The sequence below is a fragment of the Pelodiscus sinensis genome, chromosome 1, assembly GCF_049634645.1.
Source record: "Pelodiscus sinensis isolate JC-2024 chromosome 1, ASM4963464v1, whole genome shotgun sequence".
Classification (NCBI taxonomy): domain Eukaryota; kingdom Metazoa; phylum Chordata; order Testudines; family Trionychidae; genus Pelodiscus; species Pelodiscus sinensis.
In genome coordinates, this window is record NC_134711.1 from 158,406,570 (window position 1) to 158,421,649 (window position 15,080).

At 47.1% G+C, this 15,080-nt stretch overlaps 2 protein-coding genes across 9 annotated transcripts in view; one reads left to right on the forward strand and one right to left on the reverse strand.

The window, feature by feature from the left end:
• PROS1 (protein S) overlaps positions 1–4,284 on the reverse strand; it is a 51,899-nt gene extending 47,615 nt beyond the window's left edge. The window contains exon 1 of the mRNA XM_006116837.3: positions 4,047–4,284. Coding sequence (XP_006116899.2) covers positions 4,047–4,125 — 79 coding nt within the window. The 5' untranslated portion in view covers positions 4,126–4,284. The remainder of the gene's footprint in view (positions 1–4,046) is intronic.
• A 1,783-nt stretch (positions 4,285–6,067) lies between these two features.
• ARL13B (ARF like GTPase 13B) overlaps positions 6,068–15,080 on the forward strand; it is a 101,936-nt gene continuing 92,923 nt past the window's right edge. For 2 of the 8 annotated variants that reach the window (XM_075908887.1, XM_075908894.1), the window contains exons 1-2: positions 6,068–6,292; positions 9,499–9,682. In XM_075908887.1, coding sequence (XP_075765002.1) covers positions 9,624–9,682 — 59 coding nt within the window. In that variant the 5' untranslated portion in view covers positions 6,068–6,292; positions 9,499–9,623. Of the gene's footprint in view, positions 6,293–8,420; positions 8,556–9,498; positions 9,683–15,080 lie in introns of those variants that run through there. The other 6 variants (XM_075908853.1, XM_075908842.1, XM_075908846.1 and 3 more) reach the window with 5 other exon arrangements.

Here is a 15,080-nt window from a genome sequence, read left to right on the forward strand (position 1 = left end):
TCTGCTGAGAGATGGCTGGCAGAAGGCATTTCTTGTGGTGTGGCTTGCCAGATGGTTTAACAAAAAATACCTGCAAACACCCTCCCCCCCCCCCAAAAAAAAAACCCACTGGGGAAAAAAAAGGGGGGGAGACCAAAGTTGTTAAGCAAAAAAAAAAAAAAAAAAAAAAAAAAAAAAAGCTGCACCTTTAAATCACCCCGCCCCTTTCCATCTGAGGGAAACAGGAAATACTGGACATTTCACATGTCCAGTATTTTCTGGGTTTTTTTTTTACCGATGGGGACCCAAATAACAGACAATCCGGGCAAAAACCGGACACCTGGTAACCCTACTTGTGGTTTACTTTCCCACCCAGGCTCCTGCTGCAGGCTGGGCTGGCCACCTGCTGTGTATAGCTAGGTGAGGCAGGCATACTAAAGGGGCCAACTGAGGAAATGCTGTAGGGGAGGCGTGTGTGCTCCCAGCCAGGCTATGGTGCTGCCCCTCAGAGCATGCTGGGCAGTGCACATGTCATCTGTGGGCGGCAGGCCAGGAGGTGTCTCGCACTGCTGCTGGATTCCTTACACGGTGCTTCCCCACAGCCAGCCTACAGTTGCAGGTAGTGGCAGGGACTCATCCACCAAGAAGATAAGGTAACCCAGCTCCAGAAGTCCACACACATTCTCCCCCCAACCCCTGTCCTGACTCTTGCACTCAGCCCTGATTCCTGCAACCCCCATGTCCTCAGATCCCTCTCACACACACCCTGCCCTGAGCTTCTCTCTACACTCCCAGCCCATGCCCTGACACTTGCACCCCTCCTCCTCCCACCCAATCAAGGTTCCCTCTAAGCAGCACAGCAGCACAACCCCGCAGCTGCTTAATCGGCCTTGCCCAGACAGGGGCTCAGGGCCAGCACCAGTTCCCTGCTGAAGACAGAGCAGCAAGTCTCTTCCTTGACCCCAACCTCCTTTCCTGAGCCCCCTGCACTCCATACCACACTTAAATTTCCTACAGATACAGTACTATGGTATTGTAATTCCACCTACCCCCTCCTCTGAGTCCCTCCCCACGGGGGGCAAGTTGTAATAAACTGTTCCTGTAAGAAATTTGTTATTCACCCCTGGATTTATATTCATTTAAATAACATGTTTTATAGTACGTATGACGATGTTCATAAGGGCTGTCCATCTTCATGCTTCAGGACGTAAACCATCAGCAGCCATGCACAAAAGCAAATTTTCCATTATGGTTATAATATTACACAATTCTATGCCACCGCAGGATGAATTCCCTGATATTTCAGGGGGACGGGACATGGGAATACATGAAACCCTCATGGTTTGTGGAATCGCTATTTCTGGTTCCTTGTACTGGCTGGTCTCCTGTGGCCTGAAGGGGGTCGGGGTGGAAGGCAGGAGTTCCCTGTAGCTCCTCATAGCTGTGGTGAGTTTGGGAGCTGCAGGGAGCTCACTGCGGGGACCAGGAGCTGTGGTATCCAGTATTCATGACAGGCCCGGTCAAAGAGTTTGTGAGGCCCAAGGCAGCATGTTTTGGTTGGCTGCACCGCGTGGGTGGGCGGCTCCCAGCCAAGGCAGTGAATAAGCAGCTGGGCGGGTGAGTGCCAGGCGGTGTGGGGCCCTGCTCTCCTTGCATGATTCATGAATTTTGCCATTCAGTGGATGCAAATGGTGAGGGTTTCCCTTTGGTCCCTCCTACTCTCTTGTATGTGGCACATCATAGGCTTTGTCTATATTGGCAAAATTAAAAGAGTTTAAAGCAGTGCCACAACAGTGCTTTAATGTGGCAGTGTGGTCCTGCACGAGTGCTGGGAGATGCTTCTCCTAGCGCTGTAAGTAAAATAATCTCCACTACTGGTGCTGGAAACTTGTTTACGCTGGTACCTTACAGCATTCAGACTTGTTGTTCTAAGAGGGGGGCTTCACACTCCTGAGTAAGAAAGTTACAGTGCCATAGAGCAGTGTTGTCTTCAAGTCGTCATTGTCAAGTCCAAGTCGAGTCTCAAGTCACTGCAGTTCAAGTCTCAAGTCGAGTCTCAAGTCTTAATTTTAAAAATGTCAAGTCACTTTGTACAAGCCATCAGTATCGGCATTTTCAGATAATTTTTTCACCAAGTCAATTTAACAAAATTAGCAAGTCTCAAGTCGAGTCTCAAGTCACAAACAATGAACCCGAGTTGAGTCTCAAGTCGAGTCACCTAGGTGACTTAAGTCAGACTCGAGTTCAAGTCGTGGGACTCGAGTCAACAACTTTGCCATAAAGAGATAATGTAGACAAGCTCATAGTTTAGTCGCCTGTGGGCTGTAAAATGTCAGTTGCTGGGTTTAGACTGGTGGGTGGTGGTGGCCTGTGGGATACAGGAAGTCAGACTAGATTATCCAGGGATCTCTTCTGACCTTAAACTTAATGAGACAATGACAAGAAGATGAATTATTAGCAGGGCTTGCCAAGCTGTGGCAAGCCGTGCGGTTCAGCAGCTGTGCGGTTCGGCACGCTGTGCATGCGCAGACCGCGCTGTGCGGCTGTGCCGACTTGTAATCTACTCGCCACGGGCGATTAGATTACATTAATTGTCGAGCCATGATTATTAAGGATGCTTTTCAAAATGCCTAGCATTGGTCAGAGCCATGCTAACCTAAAGAAACTACAGGGGATTTGCACTGATATGGCAATGTGAATATTCATATGTAAATATTCATGGAAAGAAAAGCGGAAGGGTAATGAAATGAGATAATAAAGGAAGACTAAAGAAGATGGCATGAAGAAGAAAAAGGCATGTGAAAAAACGGATTTCTTTTTAGACATTGTACAGATATAAGGTAGAAATGAAATTTCGTCATTCTCTAACATTCAAACAAAAGTTTCAATAGTAAATATTAGATTCTTCTCCCTGTTTAATCATTAAACAGGTCATAAACATGCTTACAATTTAAGGTTCTAATTCTGATAGTGTCACTAATTTCTTCCCTGTGAATGGTCTTACCATACCACCCACAACAGAATGTTGTTTGACCTGAGTGCAAACTGACCCCTCCTTTCAATACTTCTTTTTTCTACATTGACAAATGGCTATTTGGACATGTTTTTTCACCTATTCCATTTTTCCAGTCATCATTTTGTCTAATTTTAAAGCATCAGCTTTGAAGTTATGCTGCTCAGGCAAGCGTTAGACAACAGTCACTTAAGAAAACAAATGCATAAGAAGTCAAATGTAAACAGTATCCATACCAAAGCACTCTCTCAAATTAGGTTTGTACTAACAATTACTTGGATATAAGTTTCAGGACATAGCGAAGTTAGTCTGTACAGGATAAACTTAAAAAAACAACAAATGTATGGAAATAAGTAATATTCAAAATATTGACCAGGAGCAAAGAAAGGCCCCCAACTTAAATTATACAAGCCTCATTTAGAGGATATTTAAGTCACAGAACTGCGTTTTTAAGTGTTAAAAAACACACCTAAGTAAATCTGTTTCTGCAACAAAAGTTACCTCCACATTTAGCTAAAACAATGTACATGAGAGTCTGATTTGCTCACCCATATTAATGCATTTTGAAGAAAAAACAGCAGGTCTGAAGTTCAAAGTTCAGGAATTGTACCAAAGATGATAAGGGTCTGTTTCATCGGTAAAACTGGGAGAGAAGTTCGAACTACCATTTCAAAAACTGGACCTCTCGTAATATTTTCAGAACACCCTACTGACCTCCACATACACAGGGCAAAAGCAAACTTGACCCAAATGGCGGCTAGTGGCCTAAATGACTCCGAAATCTGCTCTCTCAAAAGCAGTGGATCAGGAAAAAAACATGCAAGTAACTAATTATTTCCACAAACGTTCAAAGCCCTAATTATTTTTCTACCACTGTAAACTAGGAGCTTGATAGATTAACAGATCGCTGCTAAGGTCGCTTTGTTATGCACTGCAAGTTTCCAGGTGATTTGCATAACACGGCTAAGAGAAGGGGCAACACCAACCCGAATTATCCACGCAAACAAGCAAGTGTGAACTTTGCCTAAGTTTTGAAGCTGCTGAATTTACTTACATGTCCTGGCCTCTGACAGAGCAATCACCACAATCAAGCAAGTGTGGAAAGCGATGCAGCGCCTGCCTAGCAGCCTCATCCTTACAGAAAGCAGCTAGGTGTTACCAAGCACGTGTGTCTCGGGCTTGAGAGACACAGACAGACAGACACTGCTTCTCTGTTTGTGCCTGCAGCAGCTGACCGAAGTGGCAGCACCGCAGCAGCAGGGGCTCTGGTGCCAAACGCCAGCCCTCCTGGAGAGCAGGGGGAGGGAGTGATAATGGGGGCTGGACGCTTCCAGGAAACATTCTCCCACGGAGCAGCATAAACAGGATGCGCGGAGCTACAGGGCAGCCAGGGCCGGGAGGCTGCTGAGCGCCGATTTACAGCTGTCCGAGAAGCTGCGGGGCTGGAGAGAACAAGAGGGAGAGCAATCTCATAAAAGAACACCGTGGCCTGCACAAAATTAACTTCTGGGTTCGGTTGAAAGTTCACTTTCTGTCAACATTTTCTGACCAGCTCTTAGCTCTCCCACCCAAGCGGGAGGGACGGTCACCTCCCCCCGGGAAAGCCCAGGCAGACACTGCCTGACAGATGCCACATATCCTTGGGGACACCAGGCACAGCTTTTCAGCTACAGCCATCCCTTTGGGGGACACCAAGCACAGCTCCCCAGCCAGGCATCTTCCTGGGGACACACCACTGTGATAGCCTGTAGCCCCTGTTCACCCCTTCACAGGTTTATGATACACATTATACAAAGTATGCCTTTTGAGATATTATTAAAAACTTGTAATTTGCTGATTATTAGCATCCTGGTAAAATAAGTGTGCAAACTTGCATGTAACTTAATAAGAGTCCTCTGAATGCTATAACCTAAGACATGTTACAAGTCTGGGGAGTGACCCCAAACCCTTTGCTGCTCAGAGATAGATGGCAAGGTGATGCCTCAGCCAGATGTCAACAAAATTAAGCAGATCATCACCTGGGTAAATGGCCATTCTTTAGCAGGACAGAGGGTGTGGATGAAAAATGACATATGCACAAATAAATGGCTTGGGATTCCCATACACACACACACTTTCTGTTGCCTAAACCTCCCCTGGAGGGTTTCTTGAAGAAAAGAAAGAAGTATAAGAAGGGAGAGCAGCAGAACAGATGAAGCCTTTTCTCTCCACTCATGGCATCCACAATACCTAAAAAGGTCACCTCTACCAATACACAATATGCAGTCCTATAGGGCACCGCAACATTTGGCACACTGCTTTTCTCTGTTCTCTAGAACAGTGTTTCTCAACCAGTGGTACAAGTACCATCAGGGTACTTCAGTCTGGGGAAGTACATCAACACAACTGGAGAAAACGGAATTTTTGTTTTAAGTTTTACAGTGCTTTATTTTTTTTGTACTTTTTACACCCCAAAATTTGATTGCCTGCCTGGCTACGATTACATTGTTTAAACAAATGTGTTGCAATGGTAGAAAAAAATGTGTATCTGAAAATTGTAAGTACTGAGGGACTGAGGGTACTTATATATATTAAAGGTATTTTATAAAAATAAAGGTTGATTAAACACTGCTCTAGGACACTCTGGTGGCCAGCCACAGCCCCCGGCCGCATTTCCCACCCAGGCTGCACTGAGCAGGGTCATCCCTACCCTAGGGGATGCGAAGGCCCTGGGATCCACCCCGCCCCCCTCATCCCTTTCCCCAAACCCCACCCCTGTCCGCCCTAGCTCCTCCTCTTCTGCCCCTCCCCCTCCCTGGAGAGACACCCCTGGAACTGAGAGAGCAGAACAGGCTGGGGCCGGATCGTCAAAATCCCGCCCCCCCCCACACGCTCTCGATTGGCTCGCCGGAGCCCCGCCCCCTCGCTTGACTAAGGCGCTGGTCCCGCCCTTTTTCCAACAACCACGGCTTCCCGTTCCAATTACGTAGCCCTTAGCCTCGCTCTGAGCGGGCTTCGCGTGCGCCTCCTACGCCAGCCAATGGGCAAGCCCGATGGAGGAGGGAGGAGCAGGCAGGCAGGCAGGCAGGCAGTCACGTGAGCGGCCGGGCGAAAGCCGGTCACGTGCCACCCTGCCAGCTGGGCGGCGTTGGGTCCGGAGGAGCCGCGGTTCGTAGCGGAGCTGCCAGCGGCCCGCACGTGGCTTCGCTCCTCCGCCCTCCCTCCATGGCGGGGGCTGGGGGCGCGCGCGGGGAGCAGCCGGCGGGCGGGGCCACAGGCGCCTCCGCCGCTTCATCGCCTCGCCCCGCTGCCGCGCGCCAGGTAACGGGGTGGCCGCGAGCGCCGGGCCTGCCTCTGACCCCCCCCCGCTCCTGCGCGTCCCGGCCCCCTGAGAGACGCTGGTCGGTGCGAGGGGCTGCGGGGAGCGCTAGCCGCGCCCTGGGGCTGCGGGCGGGGGCCTGGGAGTTGAAGCCCCCCCCCCCCCCCGGCTGGCGGGACTTAGCCCGAGCGTCCTGGCCACCGCGGGGCTTGCTCCAGCCCTGGAAGCAGGGTTGTGGGCGCAGCCTGGAGTGGGGGAGCGGGGGGGCGAGGTAATCTCTCTTCTGTGGGTGCGCCGGACAGGCTGTGGGGCCGCAGAGGTTCCTCTACAGGTCTGGGGGGGGGAAAGCTCACTGTGGCTCCAAGCGTGTTTCTCTCTGCTCTAATACAAACACAAGCTGCCCTAATTCAAACGGTGACCTCGCCCACCTTGTGGGGCTCATAGCCTAGGTCTGAGCTGGCTACAGTAACAGTGCAGACAACCCACTACATCTATGGACGCTGGAGTGGCTCTGTACAACTGGGAAGAAAAACTCTTCCCAGAGTGGAGGAGGCCAGTGGACTATGCCTGCCAGGCACTGGTTGGACACTGCAACAAAGATGCATAAATTGGTTTGGACTGCTGTTAGTTCAGTAACTGTAACAGAAGAACACCTTGTAGTGGTTCAACTCATATGTAGTGACCCTGTCTGTTAGTATAATAGTGTTCCTTCTTATTTTGTAGTCTTAAGGTGCTTCAGCAGTAAGAGCATTTTTGGCAAATGCTTTTGGTAGCAGTGAAAATAAACTTAGGATTTAGGGGATTGTTTTTAAATAAAATATACCTAAAACAAGACCACCTCCCTTGAAATTCAATTTTAACAAAAATCGGGCAACAAATGTGATGTATATGGGAGCCTTATAATGATTTGCCTACATTTATTTTTGATATGCTTTGTCCCAGAAGGTTAAAGAGAGAGTAGCTTGTTAGAGTTCCAGTCCTCTGCAATTGCTCATAGCTTTGCTGAGCAGCAACAGCAGAGTGAAATTAACAAGATTCTGCTTTTTGTTTGTTCGTTTGTTTTTGGTAGTTGATATTCCTACCCTATGGGTAGCAGAAAAGCCCACTGTAGTAGTACTTGCTATTCTCAAACTTTTGTATTGATGATACAAGCCTTCGAGTGCAACCTTCCCCTCCCACCAATAAATCAAAAACACTTTAAACATATTTAACACTATTACATATACTGGAGGTGTAGCAGGTTGTGGGGGTGGAAGTTGGCAGCTTGCGGTACCCCTTCCCAAATGATTGGAACCCAAATAAGCTTGTATTGTCATCTCCTAAAGTAGTGGTTCTCAAACTTTTTGGCTCACAAACCCCTCTGCTCAATGCAAATTAAGGATGTTAAATCCTAATCAAGTAGTTGATAGATTTTCTTTTATCGACTACTAGATTAGTTGTTAAGGGGAGGCTATTCCAGAGTGCAGTTTGGCTCGCACCAATCCCAGCATAACTTCCCCCACTCCACTTTGCATTTCAAGGAATGGGGAGCCAGAGCCCAAAGATGCTGGTTCAGACTTCCCTCCCGTTAGTTTCTGATCACCCTGCATAACTTTCCTTGCTATTGCTCTGCATTGAAAGGGACGGGGAGAGTGTGCGCGAAGACTCTGGCTCGGTCCCTGTTCCCACGGGTCTCAAGACCTCTGTGTGCTGGTTCCCCTGTCACTTTAAGTTGTGAATGGCAATGAGGAAAGTTATGCAGGGTGATCAGAGACTGGTGGGAGCAGGCACTGAGCCAAGTTATTTGTGCGCTTGCTCTCCTGTCCCTTAATATTGCAGAGCCGCAGCAGATGGGGGTGGGGAGATACTATTAGTGGAATAGTTGCTTACATCCCTAATGCAAATGTGTCTGTGGACCACCAAGCAACCACCTAAGATGACAAGGTAGTGGTGTGCGTTCTGGGTGGAAAGCTGGCATGCCAAACTCTCATGGGGGTGGAGGGCTCCCTGCTGCGGGGGGAGGAGCCCTGGGCCTGCAGCCCACCTGCAAGATGGCTGTGGTTCACAGATCACACAGAGAACCACTGCCCTAAAGGGACATAATGCCCAGTTTAAAACCCCTTGATCTTCTGGTTTCATGCTATTTTATAGGAAAGACAGGAGCAGTATCAAAAATAGGTGACACAGGTAATGACAGGAGAGGAAGAGGGAGACCCAGAGAGGACTGTACTGAAGACTTCTTTCTACTAGCAGCCAAGGGACTTGGAAAGGAGTGTGGTTGTAGAGGTACTCCAGCTTCCACCCTTGGAAAGCTTTGGAACTTTGGGGGAGACAAATCTTATCTTTGCCAGATAAGCAGCAGATAAATTTGAAGCCTCATTGGTCAGAGGCTGGCATTAAAAGCACTATTTTTGTGGGAAGCACAAGTATGCTGGGATTACTACCAGGAAACTAGTCAGAAACTGCTCAAACTAGGGATGGAGAATAGCCTTCTTACCAACCTGCTGCTGTACTCTTCCATATCAGCCATGCACTTTATTGAGACCTTGTACACATCAGCCACTTACTTTGGTTAATTATTAGATGTGGTAGACTTTTCTGTGGCAGCAGCATAAACAAACTTCAAGGATCATTCAATTTAAAAATCACACCAAAGAAGCTTTTGCCCTCTACTGTTTATAACGTTCTTAAACTTTTGTTTACTTTGTGTATTTGACTGACCATTGTAATTAATCAGTCGCTTCTGTGTGGGTATTTTACATAGCAACAGTGGAGAGTGAAATATTCTCCAGTCACTCCAAAAACAAACAGGAAAATGGGTTTGTAAATTCCACAGAAATTGGCAGCAGCTAAGGAGATGGGGAATAGGAAGCATCTCGAGGTTACTCTTAATTCTCCAAATCTGGGTAGATACGCAATCAGAAACCAGACAAATCTGAAAGTTTATATTTAAATATAGTCCTTGGGGAAAGCTGCTGTTTGTTCTGTGAGATTTGGATCTACTTGAAAACAGAGTAAATCCTGTTAGTGCAATTTGCAGATTTCCCTGTCTACACTAATTTAGCACTGTACAGATGCCTGAAATGGGTTAATGCCTTGTGTTGACGGAGCCAGGGGATAAGGGTGCTTCTCAGTGGGGGTGGCTCTTCCTGAAAAGGGAAAGGAAGTTTGCTTTAGTTGCACTTGGGGACTGACTGTGCTCTTTGTTTTGTTTTCTCATTGCTACTAGTGATAACACTGCATCTGAGCTGATACTTTCTGCTCCTCCACCTTCCTGTCTCTCACTGGAGCTCTGTGACCTTTCCAAACACCATTTCAGTAGCTTCCGTGGCTCTGAATGGCTGGTGAAGAGGAATGTTTAGTCTAATGGCCAATTGCTGTAACTGGTTAAAACGGTGGCAGGAGCCTGTCAGGTAGGATTAAGCAAATGAGAACATTCTATGTTACTACTGTGGCTTCCATCCTAAAGAACCTCGAAGAGCTTTATGTATTGTACTGTATGTCCAGGGTTACTCCATACTATCGTTTTGTCTCTTACTTTTCTCCTTAGCTCTCTTTTGGTAAAACACAATTTATTTATATATTTATTTGCATTAACGACCTAAACCTAAGGTGCATAATTGTTTTATTTTTGAGAGAGAATCTTACATGTTTTTGAAGTTTTTAAAACAAAACACAAACCAAGGATCAGTTGCTCAGATAATTTTTCTGACAGACTTTCTGAAGTTAAAAATACTTTGCTCTCTTTCGTGTGGACTTACATTGGGAATGAGGGCAGAGAAGAGCAGTGATTTAAAAGGACTCTGTTTATCTTTCAGAGGTATTTTGTATTATTAATATACAAAAGAGCAGCGTATTAAAATTCCATTCTGTAAAGGGGAGCATGCCTCATCTGTTTCACAAAAAGTAGTTTTCTGAAATAATATCTAATATAGAGCTGTCAAATTAATTCTGTTGAGGGAGAGTTGGATTTTGTTTTTAATTGTCCGTGGGCCACAGTATACATTTAAGGAAAATACACTATTCTTAATCTATAGCTCATCTTCTGTCATTGAGAGTTGTGAACAAATGTCAAGGGTAGAATATGGCCTTTGGGAAATTGTAGTTTTAATCAACATTATTTAACTGTCTTGTTATATTCAGCATTCTGGTAGAGTAATCTCACATTTTGGACCACTGTTGTTTCTACTCAATTTTTTTCCTTCCCCCATCTTCCTGTCTTTTCTCTCTCTTTTCGGGGTGGGCTTGCTGACACCTTTCAGAGACATTGTTTTGGATTCTCAATTTCTAGACTCAAGAGAATAAAGCTACATCTGTTTATGTTTGATGAACATTTCTTGACAACCTTGAGAGTTAAAAATTGTATTTTAAAACTACAGTATTAGAAGATTTACCCAGCGTTGTTCAGGTCCTTATATCAAATATGTTTTGGAGGGTTTTTTTGTTTTTTCATTTAAATCATTGTTCTGGAGTGGGGCTGGGAGTTAAGCATTCAGCATGCAGAGTGCTCGGGGAGAGATGACAACCTCAGCCCTCTGTCACCGCAGCAGCTTGAGGTCTAGGGATGTAATAGTGTGTGTAGTTGACTAATTGATAAGCAGATGCTTATCGGTTAACAATATCAGCTACATGCAATCCCCCCTCTTTCCCTTCATGGCTCTTCGTCAATATTTTATTGGGATGGCTGACAGGCTGGCACAGTTCTAGTTCATGCTGGGTCCTGGCAGCATCCCCCACTGTGGTTCTGCATTATTATAGGACTGGGAAGTCGGCATGCAGGCAGGCTGTCTCAGTCCTGGATTGTGCCGGGTCTGAGCCAGCCTGCTCGTGCGCTGGCTCTTAAAGTGCTTCTAGCGCAGAGCCACAGCGGGGATAGTTGCCAGAACCTGGTGCAAGCCAGGACTGAGGACTTTCAATGCAAACCCTTATTGATTTGTCAAATACACGATTAATAAATTACATGTTTCTTAATATCCCTATATTGGGGTCAGGTGAGAAGAGCCCCTCAATGGCTGCTGCAGCGAGCCTGATTGTGCGAGGGGTACATGTCACTTGACTACCCGGTAACCCTATGCTAGTTGCTTACATCCCTATTCTTACCCACAAAAGCTTATGCCCAAATAAATCTGTTTGTCCTTAAGGTGCTACAGGACTCCTCCTTTTCTGAATTGTTTAAATTACTAACAAGTTGATCCACTCAGCCATATCCACAGTTTCATCCACATCATTTTATCCAGATATGCAGTTTTTCTTATGATGCTTCATTCTTGGAAAAAGGCCCTGCATCATCATCTTACACAGCATACACGTGATACATTCTCCTTTTATACCCAGGGAATGAATTTTTTCAAAATATTCCCAGGTAGCCATGACAGCTTTTTGTGGCAATAGTGTGTGGGAATATAGAAAGCAGTGTGCACTAGGGATGTAAGAGAGTAGTTGAGTACTTGACTACCCAATAAGCCTAGGCTAGATTTATCTGGTAGTCAGCTGAGTACTTGACTACTCTACTTGCATTTTCTTCCTGCCACCCAAGGACCTAGGATGAGCCAGCTGCTTTGGGAACGGCTCAGCTGCGGCTGCCCGTCCCGTGAGCTGAACTGGCTCTGCTCCCCTGAAACCCTGCTCACACCCTACAGGTAGGGAAGCCAAAGACTGAAGCCTGGAGGGGGGGCGTGGAGGAGTGCAGTGGCCAGGTGAGCTCAGTGCTCCCAGGCTAGGCTTGAAAAGATGCAGGCTTGTCTCACTGGCCTGGCTGGCAGCACTCCGCAGGTGGGTCTTCCCTGGCAAGCTGGGCTGATGCTGCCGCCTGTGCTGTGTGGAGTTCTGGTCTGGGCAGCCGGGGGCAACGCCTTGGGCCAGGCTGGGTGCTTGCTCAACTGGAGCTAACCTAGGCTGAGCCTGTGCACCGGCTTCAGCAGCCCTCTGGTCTTGGGGGCAAAGACCAGAATTCACCCATTGCTGGGGTTTCATACCAGGCAGACAGGTGTTGTGTGGCTCTGCCTGGGTGTCAATGAAGGCCTGGGGGCAGGGGAGCAGCAGGGCCTCTGTGGGTCAGATCCACCCACTTGGCAGGCTGGATCCGGCCCGCGGAGGCCCTTTTGCCCACCCCGGTCTAGGAGCTTGCATTAATGACACTGCTTTCCTATCTCTGCCACAACTTCACCCTCCTTTTCCAGGCAGCTTTCTGCCATGACACTGGACAGCTTGAAAACACACCCAGGACCAGCCATCCAGCTCCATATTATATAACAGTCTGGTTATTGTACAAGCTCCCAACAAGCGAGGGAGTGAACTCACTGGTAACCACAGAAGGACTGGGTTATAGGGACTTGACAAAATGAATCCCATCAGGGAGGTGACCAGTGGACTTACACTGATCTCTTCCTCATCATCTCTGGTCTTCCTAATGCCATAGGGATTCTTGTGTCTTATTACATCTTCAGCTGACTTTGTTCTGTGACATAAGCCACTTATTTTCCCCCCTCACCCCTCATACACACTTATATCCCATCAGCCTCTCTCCTAGGCTAACAGATTATCTGATTAATGGCTTTTCTGGTGCATCTCTCCTGTAACCTTGGTAGTTCTTTATGCTGCCATAGAACCAAATATGTGTCCTGGTAGCAGTTTGCTAAGAGCATTTAGCTCAGTGAACATCAGTCTACTCGGTAAAGAGGGTCATGTCCAAACAGGGCTGAGGTGTACCATAGCAGTCCCACATGCACTCTCTGCTCAACCAAGCAAGAGTTTAAAAAACCCCCACAAGAACCACCACCAAGCAGCCCGCAAGGAACATGGGACTATCCCTTCAGAAAATGGGAAGGTCCCTGGGTATAGTGGTTCCCCAGTCCTCGGAGTGTATCAAGCAACGGGGGCTCGATCAAGCCTGCACTCAGCACCGCTCGGGAAGGATAAGACTGCACTAGAGGAGCTAAGGTCTTTTGAATCTGGTTTGTGCAGACCTAGGATCCTAGCAAGTGGTAACGTCCCAAAGGGAAGAGACTTCATGTATATAGGGTGGGACATTATCCATCATGCTCCTTCCCCAGCTTTGCATCGTCACCCCTGCACCAGACACACAGGTCCCCCACAAACACCCCACACCTCGGTATCTCATTCTCCAGGGAGCCCATGCTAGGGGGTCAGGTGGGGCGGCAGCACGGGAGGCACGGTGGTTCTCCTGAATCAGGACAACCAGGGCAGAGGTTCACTCTGTAGCCAAATATGGGGATTTGCACCTGTTTCCGTGCAGAGCTCTGCAGGCCATCCCTTCCTGCGCATAAAGCCCAACGGCAGCTGCGTCCGTTCCCCACACTGGCGATCTGTCTGCCCAGGACTCTCCTCCCCCAGGCTCGCCCTCTCCCAGGGCAGCGCAGCTTGGCGCCAGAGGGAAACAGGAGGGGACCCCTGCCTAAAAGCCTCCCCCACCCTGCCAAGAGGATGTGGTGCTTTTAAGCACTGCTCGCAGGGCAGGAGCAGAGCAGGGGAGGCTTTGCGTGCTCCCCCAGGCCAATTGGGGCTTCGTGTGCTCCCCCGCTCGCAGGCTAATTAGGGTCTGGGGCGGGGGAGCGGTAGGACCTCCGGGCTGGATCCACCCGCTTGGTGGGCCCAGTGGCTCTCTTGCCCACCCCTGGACTAGAGCTATTAATTCATTTTTATGAGACTGAAAGTGTAGGGCTACGTCTACACTGGCATGATTTTCCGGAAATGCTTTTTCGGAACAGGGAGTCTAGATTGGCAGGACGCTTTTCTGCAAAAGCACTTTTTGCGGAAAAGCATCCATGGCCAGTCTAGACGCGCTTTTCTGCAAAAAAGCCCGATCGCCATTTTCGCGATCTGGGCTTTTTTGCGGAAAACAAATCTCTGCTGTCTACACTGGCCCTTTTGCGCAAAAGTTTTTCGGAAAAAGATTTTTGCCCGAACGGGAGCAGCATATTATTTCCTCAAAAACACTGACAATCTTACATGAGATGGTCAATGATTTTGTGGAAATTCAAGCGGCCAGTGTAGGCAGCAGGCAAGTTTTCCCGGAAAAGCAATTGCTTTTCCGGAAAAAGTGGCCAGTCTAGACACAGCCTAGGGGTAGTGTGTTTGTGATTAGATTTAATTGTAATTTATTTTTAAATGAGAAATGTAGTATTTTATTGATAACTTAAACAATAACCAATTATTTTATTTTTAAAAAAAACACCATTGATTTTTATCCACCCTGGACTTCTCTGCTTTTTTTTTAGTTGATTCTTTTGGTTGCTGCTTATTTGCACCACTAGAATTTAATGTAATCCTGCTTTCTACCTCTTGCACTATTTCCTCTTGTCCTTCTGAATGCCCTGAACAAATTGGTGTGCAACTTCATGAATTTAGCCTGTCACAAAATGCTGTCATGTTCTAAAAGAGATTGGAAATAACCCTGCTTTATTTAGTGTCCCTTTAATTGGCATAATATAAAGACTTGTCATTCAGCTTTGCCGAAATATCAGTTTTCCCTATTTTTAAAATCAGATTCTAGAAGGTGTTAGTTTCCAAAGCTTCTGGTTTTATTTTTTGTTTTCATAAATCCGTTCAACATCACTTGAGTTATTGAGAAAGTAATGAAAATATATTTCCTCATTACTGTATTTTAAATAATCCTAGTCACAAAGAGAAATGGGTATGTGAATTTAGCAGGGCTACAGCAAAAGTGACACATTTGACATATTCCTCATTGAAAGCAGCCTGGGGGATTTGCTTTGGTTAGACATTGGTATCACTTTACCTGTATGAACATGTAGCATACAAAGACAATGTTGCTGTTTGCACCCATGGAGA